Source organism: Bubalus kerabau, chromosome 10, assembly GCF_029407905.1.
Source record: "Bubalus kerabau isolate K-KA32 ecotype Philippines breed swamp buffalo chromosome 10, PCC_UOA_SB_1v2, whole genome shotgun sequence".
NCBI lineage: Eukaryota > Metazoa > Chordata > Mammalia > Artiodactyla > Bovidae > Bubalus > Bubalus kerabau.
In genome coordinates this window covers 16475182-16492019 of record NC_073633.1, presented here as the reverse complement: position 1 = coordinate 16492019, position 16838 = coordinate 16475182, and the positions used below count along the sequence as shown (strand labels likewise).

Here is a 16838-nt window from a genome sequence, read left to right as displayed (position 1 = left end):
GTCTCAAAAAAAAAAAAAAAAAAAAAGCAAAGTCTCAGGCCTCACTTCAGATCTACTGAACCAGAAAGCCTGGGTGTGGGGTCCAGCATCTGTGCTTTCACAAGCTCTTCAGGGGTTTCTAATGCATGCTACAATTATAGAACTGCTGCCTGTGAGGAGAGGCAAGCTCATGCCGCGGGGGAGGCGGCTAAAGTCTGGAAACACTAGCAGCTGCTTACGCCACCTGTGGGTAAGGCGGCTGCTCATTGCTGGTGGGTGCCCGTATCCAAAGTACTCTCACATGCACACACACACACACTTGCACATATATGAGCATCTGGCACGATCTCAGAGAATCCATATGCAGGGATTCCTCTCAGATCCATTCGGTATAGGCAGGCACCCAAATGAAGGCAGGAAGGGGTAGGAAAGAACTGTTCTCCTCCTGGCCCCACAATCGCTTTGCCCCTTGTCCCTTTGGAGGGTCCCTGAGTGCTCCTTCAGAGCCACAGAAGCCGAGTAGTTGCCCAATCAGACAAGGCAGCCCTAGATGAGAGGTCAGGTGATCCGTGTGCCTAAGAGAACTCGGGGTATGTGCTAAGGGCAGCAAAGTTCTTTCTCTGCATAGGTGGGCCAGGGCCAGGGGAATGTTGGGGATCAGCAGGCAAAGCTTAGGCAAGAGCATACCACCCCCTGAGCCATGAAGCGCTGCCCACACGTAGAATTCCCCTTGGCCCCTCCCCAGGGCTGCTCCCCGAGCCCCGGCCTCCCCACCCATCCCTCTGCTCTGGCCTATGGAGCCCCGGGCAGCTGCCCACCTGGCCCATCCCCAGGCCCTGCGGCATCTCCCCCTGAGGATCTGGAAGTGAAATCAGGCCCCTGGAAGCTGCTGGGGATGTGGGGAGGGGAGGAGAAGGCTGAGCTTCCTCAGGCTCAGATCTGGTTTCGCGGCTGCTTCCCCTGGCGCAGTGCCACAGGCTGAGCCTCCAGCTGTGCTATATAAGGCCCGGTGGCTGGCCTGCTGGAGAGAGGAAAACTCGGACCCCCCAGCTGAGGAGTCCCGCTCAAGACACGGTGAGCCCCGATCTGTTCTCCTTGGCCCGTCCCTGCACCGCTCAGCCTGGCTCAGCTACCCCGGGGCACCCCCCACCAGCCGCCTCACCTCCCGCAGACAAGACTCGCCTTTCTTCTTTGGAACTAGCCCCGAGTCTTCTCCCTCCCCGACGTGAGGATAGGGGCCCTCAGAGGGCCCAGTCAGGGTCTCTTACCTCTGGGTACTCTCCCTTTTTCCTGCGGTCAGCCAGCCTTCTTTGTCTGAGCGCTCTGAGACCTGCGGACTGGGGAGCCTCACCAGCAGAGCCTATGCTGAGGAAACGTCCATAAGCTGCCAGATGGGAAATGGTTTTTCCACAAGGTGCCTCAAGCCACTTTGGCTCCAGACAGTCCCAGAGCAGTCCCAGACTGAGGGCTGTGCAGGCCCTGGGGAGTGCTCAGCCCTTGGCTCAGAGCCTGGGAGCTGGGGGTGAGACCCACAAGAGCTGGGGACCCTGGAGACCCTGCACTCTGTTCAGGTGGCGGAGTTAGTGGCCTTAGAGCTGGATGGTCTGCAGTGTGGGCTTGGTCTGTTCTTCTTCTGGGACAACTAAGTGCTTTTGAATCTTTTTTTCCAGAAAGGAGGAATCTCCCTCTTCTCACCACACCCTGGACTTCGGAGGTTGAAGTGAATCCCTCTTGAATTTCCAGGCACTGGTCAGAATCGGGGTTGGCCAGAGGTCTGGGGAGAGAGAAAATTGAGCGGGAGCCTGGGTCCTGGCCCTATTACCAGGCCTCTTGAACAGGGGAGCTTCTCTTCTTGTTCCTGCAGCCCCTAACCCCCACTCAGCAGTTACTGGGGGGCCCCAGCTTCTCCCTGTGGGTCTGCTCTGCTCTCCTTCAGCAGGCTTCTGGCTGTGTGACTCCCAAGCAGGCCAGAAATGTGTTCCCTCTGCAGCCTGTGCACATCTGGGAATGTGTTCATGGAGCTGGTGTGTCTGAAGCATCTGCACCCTCCAGCTTGCCTGTCCTGTGAGAGGCTGCTGTAGTCGGGGCAGGGGCTGCCCAGCCTTAATATGTAGCCCTGCTGTGCAGGAACGTGAGTCCCACCAAGGGCAGCAAGACAGGCCCCCAAGCCTGGGTCTTGGAAGTGATTAACGAGTCACCCAGAGGCTGCTCGGGGTGAGCACAGGCACCCCCTCGCTGGCAAGGAAACATCTCACCCCAACTGTCCCTTATGTCCCATCTCAAGGTGGGGTCCTAGCACCTGGACCCGGGGTTTGAATCCAGGCCTGCCTCATGTGAACTGAGATTCTGACTCTCTGCATCTCCCAAGCTGCCCAGATTTGCAATGTGGGCAGGTATCATCCTCATAAGACTTCATTCTGTCCACCTTTCACTTTTGATAGGTCAAGAAATAGAATAGTTCTGGGGACTTCCCTGGCAGTCCAGTGGTGAAGACTCCACGCTTCCATTGCAGGGGGTGCGGGTTCAATCCCTGGTTGGGTTACTAACACCCCACATGTGGCGAGGTGCAGCCAAAAAAATAAATGAATAAAAATTTTTTTTTAAAGAAAAAAAAGAAATAGTTCTGCTCAAAACCTCAGAGTCAACTCAGAGATATGGAACCTGATAAGCTTTGTTTCTTTGCAGGTCACTGATCTGAGAAACTTCTCAGGGATTGCATTCCAGGGACTCCAACTCTGTGAAGGAACCCTTACTCAGCTCCTGCTACGTTCCCCACAGGACCGGGGAAAAGATGGCAGGGGCGAAGGCCTGCACGTTCTTCTTCCTAGTTCTGGAGATCACCTCAGCGTTGGGTACAGGCTAAGTATCTCCTGTCTCTCTAAGCTGCTACTTGCCATAGGAAAGTCACATTTGGTCTGGGACCCAACTCTGCACCTGCCTTAAACTATAGCCGTGGCACTAAGACCCGAGGCTGGTTTATCTTTTTATTTATAGTTTATACCCTGCTTGTTTTCCTAAAGGGTTTGAGATAGGTCCCAATATAAAAACTCACAGGACAGAATCTTCTAAATGAGGAGAGGGATAAGATGTCACTCAGAAGGACGAAGAGGGTTACCACTGCCCCCTGAGTGCTGAATTTAGCTCTGAGCTTCCTGATAGCCAGAGCAAAAGGAATCCCTGAGTTCTCACATCCGGATTTAGGGTGAGATCTGATTTTAGCTTCATGAAAATTCATTTCGACCCTGTAGCCAAATTTCACAGAGACACTAGAACCCCTTCTGGTCTCCTTGTCCTCAGACCCCATTCTCTGGTGACTCTGAGTTCGCCAGGGAACAGGTGGAGAGAATTTGCCAGGTGGGCTCCCCGAGGCATCTGAGCATCAGAGTTCACAGCACCAAGCTGCATACTCTCTCCCACCTCCCTTTCTTTTCCTGATTTCTAGCTGCATACTCAGGTAAAGCAAAAAATGCTCAGAATTCTCTCTCAGAGCTATGAGCACTGCGGGCTTTGTGACTGCAGATGCGGGAACAGAGGCTGTCCGAGCAGCTTGCCAAACCCTCTATGGGCCCATCTCCTGTCTTGCTCTTTCTGCCTTGACAGCTCTTGTTGATGAAGATAATTAACATTCAGCAATCTGAAGGGAAATCATATTAGTTTGAATAAAAGAGCTACTATCAGCCCCAGTTAAGCAGCAAAGAGAATACTAATTTGACTCTCTCATGTGAGAGTTAATTGCCTTTTGAAGCCTTTGCAGGCCTCTGCTCTCCTCATACCTTTCTGTTTTGGAGCCTCCAACTCAGCCTCAGGTGGGTTGGGCCTCGAGGCTCGCTGCCTGTGGCTCAAAGGTCCCTATACCCTTCCTCAGGGAGACTTCGCCAGCTGCGGTCAGAAAACTAAAGGACTGAGACTTCCCTGGTGGCCAGTGGTTAAGACTTCATACTTCCAGTGCAGAGGGCACTGACTCAATCCCTGACTGGGGAACTAAGCTCCCACAGCTTGCATGATGTGGCCAAAAAAAAATTAAAGGACCACTCCTCCAGCCAGATCCTGAGGATGAGGGTGGATTCTCCAAGTCAAACTTTGCCAGGAGAAGGGACATAGACATCTATTGTCCAGGTCTTGAGCTAAATGGAGTTGTTAATGCTTTACTCAGCAAACATTCTGTGCTAGGCATTATTCTAAGTGGATTTTATGAAGCTTATTTAATCCCTATAATCCTCTGAGATGGGGACTATTATTATCCTTACTTTATGATGAGGGGTCAGATGAGTTAAGTACCTGGCCCAAGGTCACACGTTAGGAAGTGGCAGTGTCTGGGGCTCACAGTCTCAATCGCCATGTCCTTCAGAGACTTTGTGTTTCCTTATGGAATCCTCATGCCAACTGGACCACCACATGTGCAGTGGGAACTAATATCTCCATTTTACAAGATGAGGAAAGTAAGGTTCCATTCTGCCAAGAAGGATGGGCTCAGATCTTACAGGAGGAGCCCCAGCTGCCTTGCAGCATCCCATGGTCCATTTCTAGAACAAAAGGGAAAAGAGAACCACACTGGTTGAGCATGGACTGCATGCCAGGTCCCTTTACCTTCACCATCACCCTGGAAAGGCACCATGACCCTGTGATGCGGTGATTGTTGGCACAGCTCTATTAAAAAAAAAATTATTTCTTTTAATTGGAGGCTAATTACTTTACAATATTGTGGTGCTTTTTGCCATACATTGACATGAATCAGCCATGGATGTACACATGTCTCCTCATCGTGAACCCCATTCCCTCTTCCTTCCCACCCCACCCCATCCCTCTGGGTTGTCCCAGAGCACTGGCTTTGAGTGCCCTGCTTCATTTATCGAAAACTTGCACTGTTCATTTATTTTACATATGGTAATATACATATTTCAATGCTGTTCTCTCAAATCATCCCACCCTTGCCTTCTCTCAAAAACACCAGAAGTCTGTTCTTTATATCTGTGTCTCTTTTGCTGTCTTGCATATATGGTCGGTCATTACGGTCTTCTAAATTTCATATATATGTGTTAATATACTGTATTGGTGTTTCTCTTTCTGACTTAGTTCACTCTGTATAATAGTTTCCAGTTTCATACATCTCATTAGAACTGGCTCAAATGTGTTCTTTTTTGTAGCTGAGTAATATTCCATTGTATATAGGTACCACAACTTCCTTATCCATTCATCTGCCAGTGGACATCTAGGTTGCTTCCATTTCCTAGCTATTGTAAACAGGGTAAAGTTCTATTTTATGAGGAAACAAATTTAAAAGAATAAAGCTTTTGAGGTCATACAGCCAGTCAATGGCAGAGTGAGACTCTGAACTCACGCCCAGTGCTCATGTTCCATTCCCCACATCACCCTGCTTCCCTATGTCCCGAGAGGCTAGTAGCAGGACCCTGCTGGGCCCCTGTAACTGTCTTGGCTTTTCACTTCTCCTCCTGGCCCTCAGGGAGGCAGATGATGCTCACTCAGTCGGTAAGAAGAGTCCAGCCTGGGAAGAGGACCTCAGCCGTCTTTGCCAAGCCTGCTAACCTCCTGGACAGTGAGTTGTGGCTGGAGCAGGGACTGATGGGGGTGAGGGGCTTTGTCTTTATTGAGCTTGTTAAGAGAATCTCTGCAGTCAGGGGACAATGTCAGGGTTCCATAGACAAAATGCTTTGCTCAGTTGTGTCCAATTCTTTGCGATCCTTTGGACTGTAGCCCACCAGGCTCCTCTATCCGTGGGATTTTTCAGGCAAGAATAGTGGAGTGGGTTGCCATTCCCTTCTCCAGGGGATCTTCTTGACCCAGAGATTGAACCCCCATCTTCTGCATTGCAGGCAGATTCTTTTACCCACTGAGCCATTTGGGAACTTCCATAGAAATCCACTTTTAAAAGGCATTTGAGGACTTACCTGGCAGTCCAGTGGTTAAGACTTGGTGCTTCCCCTGCAGGGAGTCTGGGTTCAATCCCTGGTCAGGGAACTTAAAAAAAAAAAGAATATTTGGCTGATGTCTCTGTCCAGGCAGAGGGACCAAGTATATAGGACAGCTCAGAAGCATGAGGCTGCCTGATAGATCCCAGGAATGCTGTACGGCTTGCTGGGGCCAGAGCACAGACTGGCAGGGAGACAGAAGAGAGAGGAGAGTGGACATACTATCTCATCAGCACCTAAATAGCTGGCTAAGGGAGTTAAAGCTGGGAGTGGTGTGGCCCAGACTGCATGGAGAAAGCTTGCCCTGACTGTAGTATTGAAGAGGGGTGGGGATGGTTTGGGGAAGCTGGAGGTAGAGACACCAGGCAGGAAGTTATTGACATGGTATAGTCAGGCTGCTGAGAATCTTTGGCAGTAGGGTGTGCAGAAGGGTAAGAGATTCTAGAAATGCTGCAGAGGGATGCGATGGGGCCTGAGACCAGTGAGGTGTGGGTGAGGGGTAGCGGGGATGACTCCCAGGGGTTGAGCTAACCGGGGGCTCTGGGGCCCGGTTGGCTCCACCTGGCTCCCACCTGGCTCTCTCTGGCTCTCTCTCAGGTCCTGGGGAGTGGACGATCTGGTTCAACATTGACCACCCGGGTGGGCAGGGTGACTACGAACGGCTGGATGCCATTCAGTTCTACTATGGGGACCGGGTGTGCGCTCGGCCCCTGCGGCTAGAGGCTCGAACCACCAACTGGAAACCCGCAGGCAGCACTGGCCAAGTGGTCCATGGCAGCCCCCTCGAGGGCTTCTGGTGCCTCAACAGGGAGCAGCGACCCGGCCAGAACTGCTCCAATTACACCGTGCGCTTCCTCTGCCCTCCAGGTGAGCCTGGCCAGCCCCCACACAGGGGGAGGCCAGGGCCTGCATCTGGCCATGGAAACTCTGGACATCGCACACATACACGTGCTTCAACTCCATAATAACCCGTTAGTTTCACGAGAGCCATAATGTTCCCAACAGTGTTCTGTGTTGATGGAGAGTTTCCCTTCAATCCATTTTACTGATGGGGAAGACCACAGGCTCTGGAGCTGGACTGCTTTGAATCTGGGCCCACTGTCTCTACTGTGTTCCTTAGGCAGATTTTCTGAAACTCTCTGAACCTCAGGTGTCTCACATGTGGAAGAAAGGTATTAATATACCTTCATGCGGGATTTTGAGCTTCCCTGGTGGCTCAGACAGTGAAGAATCTGCCTGTAATTCAGGAGACCTGTGCTCAATCCCTGGGTCAGGAAGATCCCCTGGAGAAGGGAATGGCCACCCACTCCAGTATTCTCGCCTGTAGAATTCCATGGATAGAGGAGCCTGGTGGGCTACAGTTCATGGGGTTGCAAAGAGTTGGATGTGACTGAGCGACTAACCCTTTCACTTTATGGGGGTTTTTACGAGGATTAAATTAGATAATAAGTGCAGAGGGCTTAATGCAGGTGAAAAGTGCAGTGGGCACTAAGTTTTCATCTCTATTTTAGTTCCTCTGTGCCGGATGCTGTTAGTTCTCTCCATTACTCAACTTTCACAACTGACTGTGAGGAATCTCTATTTTGACAAGTTATTCCAGGTTCAGAGAGGTTAGGGAACTTCTTGGAACGACACAGCTGGTCAGTGGAATGCTGGGATTTAAACCCCGGCCTGTGTTCACAGAGTCCAAGAGTTCATGCTCTTTCTGTCCTCTCTGCCCATACTGGGTAATTCAGAGCCAGCTGCAGGCCTGTCCGTTATGACTGTGCATCCTCCCTTCCTGGGGTTCCGCCAGTGCACACGGCCTGGCCCTGCAGGCTCAGGTGGCAGTGGCGGTCACTAGATCAGGAACCCAGGCTGGGCAATGTCTCAGGGTGAGGTTCAGGGCCCCCGTTTCCTTGCACAGAGGCCTCAGATCAAGGATGGGGCAGAGGGGGCTGGATGTTGCTGAGGCCCCAGGTCTTGACTTCCCAGGGCCCCTTCTGCAGGAGCAGGGGCCGTTTTCACACTGGGAGAGAGTAAAGATGGTGCTGTCCTCCACATCCAAGGACAGCATATCAAAATCCCAGCGCTTGGCCAGTAAGTCCCTTTCAGGGTCACCTATAGCCCATTTGGTGATGTCATTATGAAAATTAAGAGATATCACTTCCTCAAGTCTCTTGGTGTCCATCTGTTGGAAAAATCCTTGCAGGAAATATAAATATCAAAGACATCTAGGATGTAAATGGAGGCCTGGATCTCTGAGAAAAAGCGGCCTCAGGGTCAGGCATCCTGATGGAGTCCCCTTGGGAGGGAAGTCAGACCGCCTGCTGGTCTTCTTTGTAGGATCCTTGCGCCGAGACACAGAGCACAGCCTCTGGAGTCCATGGTCTCCCTGGAGCAAGTGTTCTGCTGCTTGTGGTCACCCTGGGGTCCAGACCCGAACACGCACCTGCTTGGCGGAGTCGGTGTCACTGTGCAGTGAGGCCACCGAGGAGGGCCGGCACTGCATGGAACAGGCCTGTTCAGGTACCACCCCTGCTCCTGGTACCAGGTAGGGCATGGGGCTGGGGCTGAAATAGAGGATCAGACTGAGACAGGTTCATTCATTCATTCATCCACTCGTCAAGTAATTATGTGCACTGATGGGGGACATAGAGGATAATGTGGGAACACAGAGCAGGGTCAATTATTGTCACTTAGGGGAATCAATTAAGTCTTCCTAGAGGAGGTGTCCTGAGCTAAGTCATGAAGGATGAGTAGGAATTCGTTACGCAGGCTGCTGAGGGACGGTAACAAAGGCCTAAGGATGAGAGGGAGCATATGGGACTCCACAGGTGGGACATGGCTGAAGGAGGGCCAGAATCCATACATGCCCTCCTGATGCGGCCTCTTTTTCCACAGCCTGTGACCTTACCTGCCCCATGGGCAAGGCAAATGCTGAGTGTGACGCGTGCATGTGTCAGGACTTCGTGCTGTATGGGGCTGTCTCCCTCCCTGGGGGTGCCCCAGCCTCAGGGGCTGCTGTCTACCTCCTGAGCAAGACACCTAAGCTACTGACCCAGACGGACAGCAGTGGAAGGTTCCGAGTCCCTGGGTTGTGCCCCGATGGCAAAAGCATCCTGAAGATCACAAAGACCAAGTTTGCGCCTATCCACCTCACGGTGCCTAAGACTAGACTGAAGGCAGCCACCATCAGGGCGGAGTTCGTGAGGGCAGGTACTTAAGTTCTCTGGGGGTAGGGCTGCGGAGGAAGGCTGGACTTTTAAATAAAAGGATTCTAGTACTCAGAGCTGGCTTCCCAGCTTGACCAGAGTAAAACTAAAAAGTCCACAAGTTCCAACATCATCTGGTTCCCTACCCTCCACCCATTACTTACCTTCTCTCCTCTTCTCTCCACTCCTATTACAGTCCCTACCACCCCCACTGAGTCACTCTACTACAGTTACAAAGGCGTCCTATCTATTCCTCAACTACACAGGCACGCTCCTGCCTCAGGGCCTTTGCACTTGCTATATACTCTGCTTGGACTATTCTTCCCCCAGATAGTGGCATGGCTTGCTCCCTCAGATGTATAAGTTCTTTTCCTGCCTCCTAGTGTAAGGCTTGGAGGTCATAGAGAGAGAGGCTGGGGAAATTCAGAAACAGTGCAGAATGGCCAGAAAATTCTGCTGGAATCAGAAGAGAAGGTACTGCCCTATTCGAAACAGCCAGCTCTGTCTCAATGGCAATGCTTGGGAATCTTGCCTGGTACAGGGTCCCCTTGGCTCGCCACTACCTCACCCAGATACTGCCCAAGAGGCTATGGGAGCGGGTCCCATCTGAGTGGATGGAGGCAGTGGACTCCATTAGGACCATTAGAAGGGGTCTAGGATGTGTGTGTGAAATTGTACGATTTTAATGCATGTCAAAATACCTGAGGGAGCAAGGCTCTGGAGAACCTGTCACAGTGAAAAACCCCAAACACCATTTCTCATCCCTGTCTCAGAAACGCCGTACATTGTGATGAGCCCTGAGACAAAAGCACGAAGAGCTGGGCAGAGCGTGTCCCTGTGTTGTAAGGCCACAGGGAAGCCCAGACCAGACAAGTATTTCTGGTGAGTATTCTGCCACCTATCTGGCCTGATTCTCCTCTTGGAAACCCAGAGCTTTCTTGTACTGGGTCTGGAGCTGTTAGTCATGACAATAACCAGCAGAATAAAGTTACAAGTAAGGCTCTGGTGTGGCTTCCCAGGCGGTGCAGTGGTGAAGAACCTACTGTCAGTGCAGGAAATGCAAGAGATGTGGGTTCCATCCCTGGGTCAGGAAGATCCCCTGGAGTAGGAGATGGCAACATACTCCAGTATTCTTGCTTGGAAAATTCCATGGACAGAAGAGCCTGGAAGGCTACAGTCCATGCGGTCACAAAGAGTTGGACATGACTGAGTGCGCATGCGCAAACACACACACACACACACACACACACACACACACACACACACACACCCTGGTGCATCATCAGGGAATGGGGACTTCTCTGGTGGTTCAGTGGTTAAGACTGCAAGGGGTGCAGTTTTGATCCCCTCTCAGGGAACTAAGATTCTAACATGCAAAAATGAGAAAAAATTAAAAAAAAATTTTTTTTAAGTGGGGGCCAACAGGGTTGAGGCCACTCAGCAAGCCCTGTTGTCCTGTTGAAGCTGGGGTCCCTACAGAGCAGCTGTGGTCTTAGGGTCCTGACTGTATATCCTTGGGACACAGAACCAGGTTTCCCGTCCTAATTTCCCCAAGGCAAACAAGGTTAGAGTCCCCAGTGGCTGTCCTTTACCCTTCACAAACATTTTACAGCCATTATCTTATTTGACCCTCTCAACAGTTCTACAGATCAGCTAGGAATCATGGCATCTACTTCAGATGAATGGAACAGGAAGTTGAAGCTCAGAGGTGAAAGGATTCGTCCAAGGGTCCATAGGCAGTCAGCGGTGGGGCTGAGACTGAGAAGCAGGTCCCCTGACCCCCAGGCCAGTTAGTGATCTTGAATGAGCCGAGTCAGTTGTAGAGTTGGCATCTGCAGGACCTGTCCGTCACCTGTCTGGCTCCTGACACTGTCCTTAAGGATAGCAGCCCTTCCACTGTCCCCTCAGGCTGTCCCTCTCCATCCCTTGCAGGTACCATAACAACACACTGTTGGACCCCTCCCTCTACAAGCACGACAGCAAGCTGGTGCTGAGGAATCTGCGGCGGGACCAGGCCGGGGAGTACTTCTGCAAGGCCCAGACCGATGCTGGGGCTGCAAAGTCCCGCATTGCCCAGCTGACTGTCATAGGTAAGCCTGGCAGGGCCCCTGGAGAACCCCTGCCACAGTGGGCATAACCGAACAAAACTTGGGCTGTCCTGGGCTGTGCCCAGTGCTGTGCTTTCTGGGACACAAAGATGGCACAGACCTTGATCCTACCCTTACAGATCTGCTACTTCAGGAGGTGTGGAGAAATAAGAGACAAGTCAGTAGAGATAGAAAAAAATGCAGCTGAAACAGGAGATAAGGAGCTGTGGATGTTACTTACAGATGAGAAACAGAGAACTGGAATTCCAGGTGGGAATAACTGTTGTGGGTTGCTGGAGGCGTAAACAGTGGTTTTTAGCTTTGGCCACCCACTGGGATCAACTGTTGCATTTTTTTTTTTAACTTTTAATTTTGTATTGGGGTACAGCCGATTAGGGCCTCCCTGGTGGCTCAGTGGTAAAGAATCTACCTGCAATGCAGGAGTTGCAGGAGATGCAGTTTCGATCCCTGGGTCGGGAAGAACCCCTGAAGGAGGGCATGGCAACCCACTCAGTATTCTTGCCTGGAGAATCTCATGGACAGAGGAGCCTGGCAGGCTACGGTCCACAGGGTCGCAAAGAGTCAGACACGACTGAAGTGACTTAGCACGTGTGCACAGATAGCTGATTAACAATGTTGTGGTAGTTTCAGGTGAACAGTGAAGGGACTCGGCCACATATCTACATTTATCCATTCTCCCTCAAACTCCCTTCCCATCCCGGCTGCCACATAACATGGAGCAGAGTTTCCTGTGTTACCGTAGGTCCAACTGATGAGTTTTTAAAAAATATTGATGCCTGTGTTTTACCTCCAGGAAGCTTGATTTTGTTGGTTTGGAATGTGGCCTGGGAACACTCAGGTTAAAAGCTCTCCCCAGTAATTCTAATTCGTGGCCAGTATTGTGAACCCCTGATGTTAAACAATGGCCAGGGTCTGTGTGTATGGAGGTGGGGACATTCCAGATCAAGGGCCACCGTGAGCAAAGTTATAGAAGTGGGAAACTGAGGGGGCTTTACAAGAAAGAGTGACCTGATTAAAGCTGGCTTCTAGAAGTGAGCTGAAGGAGGGGAGACCGGAGGCTGAGACCGGTCAGGAACCTGTACTTGCAAAATGAGAGGGAAGGAGGATATCTTAGTAATTGGCCTAAACAAAACCAAACAAAAGTCAGGAGGAAATTTGTTGGGAGGATTCTGGAATATTTCACAGACTCCAAGAAAGTTGAGCAACACAGCTCAGCACAGACAGGACACAGGGCCCTTGGACCTTGGCAGATGAGATGTGGAACCCTGTCAACTGTGGTTCCCAGCTCGTTATACCAGTGCTCCCTGCTTGTCACAGTTATTCTTAATACTTTATATGTTTAATATTTTAAATTAAAAAGTAATTTACTGTTCAAGTTAAATTTATAGATAATAACTACATGTGATTTTAAGATATATATATATATGGAACATGCTCCTAATGACATAAAACGGAAATATAAAAAAAAAATTTTAATGCAAAATCGTATGTATTTAAATATGTAAGTGTTAATGACACAAGAACGCCCACCAAGAAGTCAGACACTTGCACTTGAATCCAGTCACCATGAATGTGACAACAACAAATACTGGCCTTGGGCAGCTGTAGGGAGGTGATTTTTCTGAGACAAGAAGCAGTTCTTGGTATTTGACCAAGCTAAACAAAGTACAATCTTAGCTCGATTTATATGGTAGTTGCATCCTTCAAAAATTCAATGCATGGTAAAACCATGTATAAAACACCAGGTTCTGATCATTTAAACATGCTTTCCATGTACGTGAATGTCTATAGAATATGTGAAAGCAGAATGCAGAAAAATTCTTAATGTCACACAGTGCCAGGCACTGCAGAAAACAGAGCTGCAAGCCCGCCCCACCCACAAAAAGCCAGTAGCACTCCCAGTTTTGGTGGTAACTCAGAACACCCTCACAAATTTTCAAGATCCCTCCAATGAGAACCATTACTGTGGTGGTCTCCGCAAGGGACTCTGTTTCTCCAAGGATAAAATGGAATTAGTAATGGCTATCCATTCTCCCTCAGAGGAGTTCTGTGAGAGTTGGGACCGTGCCAGTGCTTTGAAAACCCAAAAGCACACAGTGAGGTCAGAGATGTGAGGTTGAGGTGCCCTTCGTGTAGGAAAAGGACTTACATTTAATGTCTTGAACTATTTCCCTCCATAGCCTCTGATGAGATTCCTTGCAACCCAACCCCTGAGAGCTACCTTATCCAGCTGCCCCATGACTGTTTCCAGAATGCCACCAACTCCTTCTACTATGATGTGGGTCGTTGCCCTGTCAAGACCTGTGCAGGGCAGCAGGATAATGGGATCAGGTGCCGAGATGCTGTGGAGCACTGCTGTGGGATCTCCAAAACAGAGGAGAGGGAGATCCAGTGCAGCGGGTACACGCTGCCCACCAAGGTGGCCACGGAGTGCAGCTGCCAGCGGTGTACGGAGACTCGGAGAATCGTGCGGGGCCGGGTCAGCGCAGCCGACAACGGGGAACCCCTGCGCTTCGGCCACGTGTACATGGGGAACACACGTGTGAGCATGACCGGCTACAAGGGCACATTCACTCTGCATGTCCCTCAGGACACAGAGAGGCTGGTGCTCACGTTTGTGGACAGGATGCAGAAGTTCGTCAACACCACCAAAGTGCTGCCCTTCAATAAGAAGGGGAGTGCCGTGTTCCATGAGATCAAGATGCTTCGGCGGAAAGAGCCCATCACCTTGGAGGCTATGGAGACCAACATTATCCCCTTGGGGGATATGGCTGGTGAAGACCCTGTGGCTGAGCTGGAGATCCCATCCAAGAGTTTCTACCGGCAGAACGGGGAGCCCTACATGGGAAAAGTAAAGGCCAGTGTGACCTTCCTGGATCCCCGGAATATTTCCACAGCTACTGCTGCCCAGAGTGACCTGAACTTCATCAATGATGAAGGAGACACTTTCCCTCTTCGGACATATGGCATGTTCTCTGTGGACTTCAGAGATGAAGCCACCTCAGAGTCCCTTAATGTTGGCAAGGTGAAGGTTCATCTTGACTCGACCCAGGTCAAGATGCCAGAGCATGTGCCCATGATGAAACTCTGGTCGCTCAACCCAGACACAGGGCTGTGGGAGGAAGAAGGTGACTTCAAACCTGAAAGCCAAAGGCGGAACAGAAGGGAAGACAGGACCTTCCTGGTGGGCAACATGGAGATCCGTGAGAGGAGGCTTTTTAACCTGGATGTCCCGGAAAGCAGGAGGTGCTTCATCAAGGTGAGGGCCTACAGGAGTGAGAGGTTCTTGCCCAGTGAGCAGATCCAGGGGGTTGTGGTCTCTGTGATCAACCTGGAGCCCAGGACTGGCTTCTCCTCCAACCCCAGGGCCTGGGGCCGCTTTGACAGTGTCCTCACGGGTCCCAATGGGGCCTGCCTGCCTGCCTTCTGTGATGACCAGTCCCCTGATGCTTACTCTGCCTACGTCTTGGCCAGCCTGGCTGGGGAAGAACTGGAAGCAGTGGAGTCTTCTCCTAAATTCAACCCAAATGCAATTGGTGTCCCTCAGCCTTACCTCAACAGGCTCAAGTACCGCCGGACAGACCATGAGGACCCACGGGTCAAGAAGACGGCTTTCCAGATCAGCATGGCCAAGCCACGGCCCAACTCACCTGAGGAGGGCAATGGACCCATCTATGCATTTGAGAACCTCCGGGAATGCGAGGACGCACCACCCAGTGCGGCCCATTTCCGGTTCTACCAGATTGAGGGGGATCGGTATGACTATAACACAGTCCCTTTCAATGATGATGACCCCATGGGCTGGACTGAAGACTACCTGGCATGGTGGCCCAAGCCAATGGAGTTCAGGGCTTGCTACATCAAGGTGAAGATTGTGGGGCCACTGGAGATAAATGTGCGATCCCGTAACATGGGGGGCACCCACCGGCGGACAGTGGGAAGGCTGTACGGAATCCGGGATGTGAAGAGCACACGGGACAGGGACCAGCCCAACATCTCCTCTGCCTGTTTGGAGTTCAAGTGCAGTGGGATGCTCTATGACCAGGACCGTGTGGACCGCACGCTGGTGAAGGTCATCCCCCAGGGCAGTTGCCAACGAGCCAGTGTAAACTCTATGCTGCATGAGTACCTGGTCAACCACCTACCGCTGGCGGTCAACAACAACACCAGTGAGTATACCATGCTGGCGCCCTTGGACCCACTGGGCCACAACTATGGCATCTACACTGTCACTGACCAGGACCCTCGCACAGCCAAGGAGATTGCGCTCGGCCGGTGCTTTGATGGCACATCCGATGGCTCCTCCAGAGTCATGAAGGCCAATGTGGGAGTGGCCCTCACCTTTAACTGCGTAGAGAGGCAGGTGGGCCGTCAAAGTGCCTTCCAGTACCTCCAGAACACCCCGGCCCAGCCCTCCCCTGCAAGCACTGTCAGGGGAAGAGTGCCCTCAAGGAGGCAGCGGGCAAGTCAGGGTAGCCAGCGTGGAGGGGTGGCCTCTCTGAGGTTTCCTGGGGCTGCTCAGCAGCCTCTGAGCGACTGAGGCTTGTGGTACTTCTCTTCTCCTGCCATCTCACATGACAGCCTTGTGGGACTGACGCCCAAACTGTCACTCGGTTAATTTAAGCCCATCTGTTCTGGTGCAACTTGCGTGTTTCTTCATTCCTTTACTTACTTATTGTCTTTGTCCCATGATACTGATGGGCATGAAGCCCCTAAAATGTCAAAATAAAGCCCCACTGTCCTGTTCTCTCTCTACAAGAAACAAGAAATTGGCCATGGGCAAACTCTGTGGCTTCAAGCATTCTTCCTTTAGTGCCATACCTGGAAATGTCTTTCATTTTCTTTTTTGCATGGTTTTGCCCACCTCTAATGATAATCTGATGTTGAAGATCAAATAACCGATATAAAGCATATTTCTTGGCCTGGCTCCATAGGATGTAAGCAAGGCCTGCATCACAGTTCATACATATAAAAGGTGGTGAAATAAAGAAATAAACTATATTGTTACTTGAAATGTTACTAACATTTCTTTGCTGAATCTGGAACTCGAGTGCATGTTCAGTGTTCAACTGTTGAATATAAGGTAATCATATTTCCTCTGCCAAATCTGGAAAAAACATCACCTGGTATCCACAGCTGCACTCGGTTGCTAACTATATTAATGTGTTTCCTTTTATATTTGCTATTGTTCTTGCTAGAAGCCCAGTGTGGCCCAGAACAGATGTCAATAAATGCACATTTTGTACTTGATTTTGAGGTCACTGACCTGTCTTTAAACCATTAAAGTGAGCTAACTGCTCAGAGGGACAGAGGGGTCTCTGGAAAATGGTTACAAGTTGCCTCGAGGCATAGCGCCACCTAACCCCAAGTTACAGGGCTGGGTGACTAGGCACATATTCCAGTGGTCAAGTTTGTTCTCATGGATCATATTTTCCATTTGCAGAGTAGAGCAGAGATTCCTGGAGTTAAAAGCATGTTCTGGGCCCCTGAACAAAGCTGAAAACATGTCCTGATTTTTTTTTCATCCCTTCCAATACTGGGGAGCTTATACAATGCTTTGGCCCAGGGTCTGGCAAGCTGGCCCAGTGGTCCTTTGGCAACCCCCCGCAGCGTGCTGCCTTCTCCAGCTG

General features: G+C 50.9%; 1 protein-coding gene across 1 annotated transcript; it reads left to right on the top strand.

Annotated features, from left to right (window-relative positions):
• Positions 1-887: 887 nt before the first annotated feature.
• CILP (cartilage intermediate layer protein) lies at positions 888-16458 on the top strand. Its single transcript, XM_055536719.1, has 9 exons — positions 888-1053; positions 2665-2831; positions 5441-5533; positions 6504-6773; positions 8232-8414; positions 8790-9104; positions 9874-9982; positions 11033-11190; positions 13389-16458. Exons 2-9 carry the CDS (start codon positions 2771-2773, stop codon positions 15746-15748), a joined length of 3549 nt encoding a protein of 1182 aa, XP_055392694.1. The 5' UTR covers positions 888-1053; positions 2665-2770; the 3' UTR covers positions 15749-16458.
• The last annotated feature ends 380 nt before the right edge of the window (positions 16459-16838 follow it).

Coding starts and splice junctions, on each gene's coding strand:
- CILP (XM_055536719.1), top strand. CDS start 2,771: ATGGCAGGGGCGAAGGCCTGCACGTTCTTCTTCCTAGTTCTGGAGATC. Junction 2,832..5,440: donor GGAGATCACCTCAGCGTTGG/GTACAGGCTAAG, acceptor CCTGGCCCTCAG/GGAGGCAGATGATGCTCACT. Junction 6,774..8,231: donor GCGCTTCCTCTGCCCTCCAG/GTGAGCCTGGCC, acceptor TCTTCTTTGTAG/GATCCTTGCGCCGAGACACA.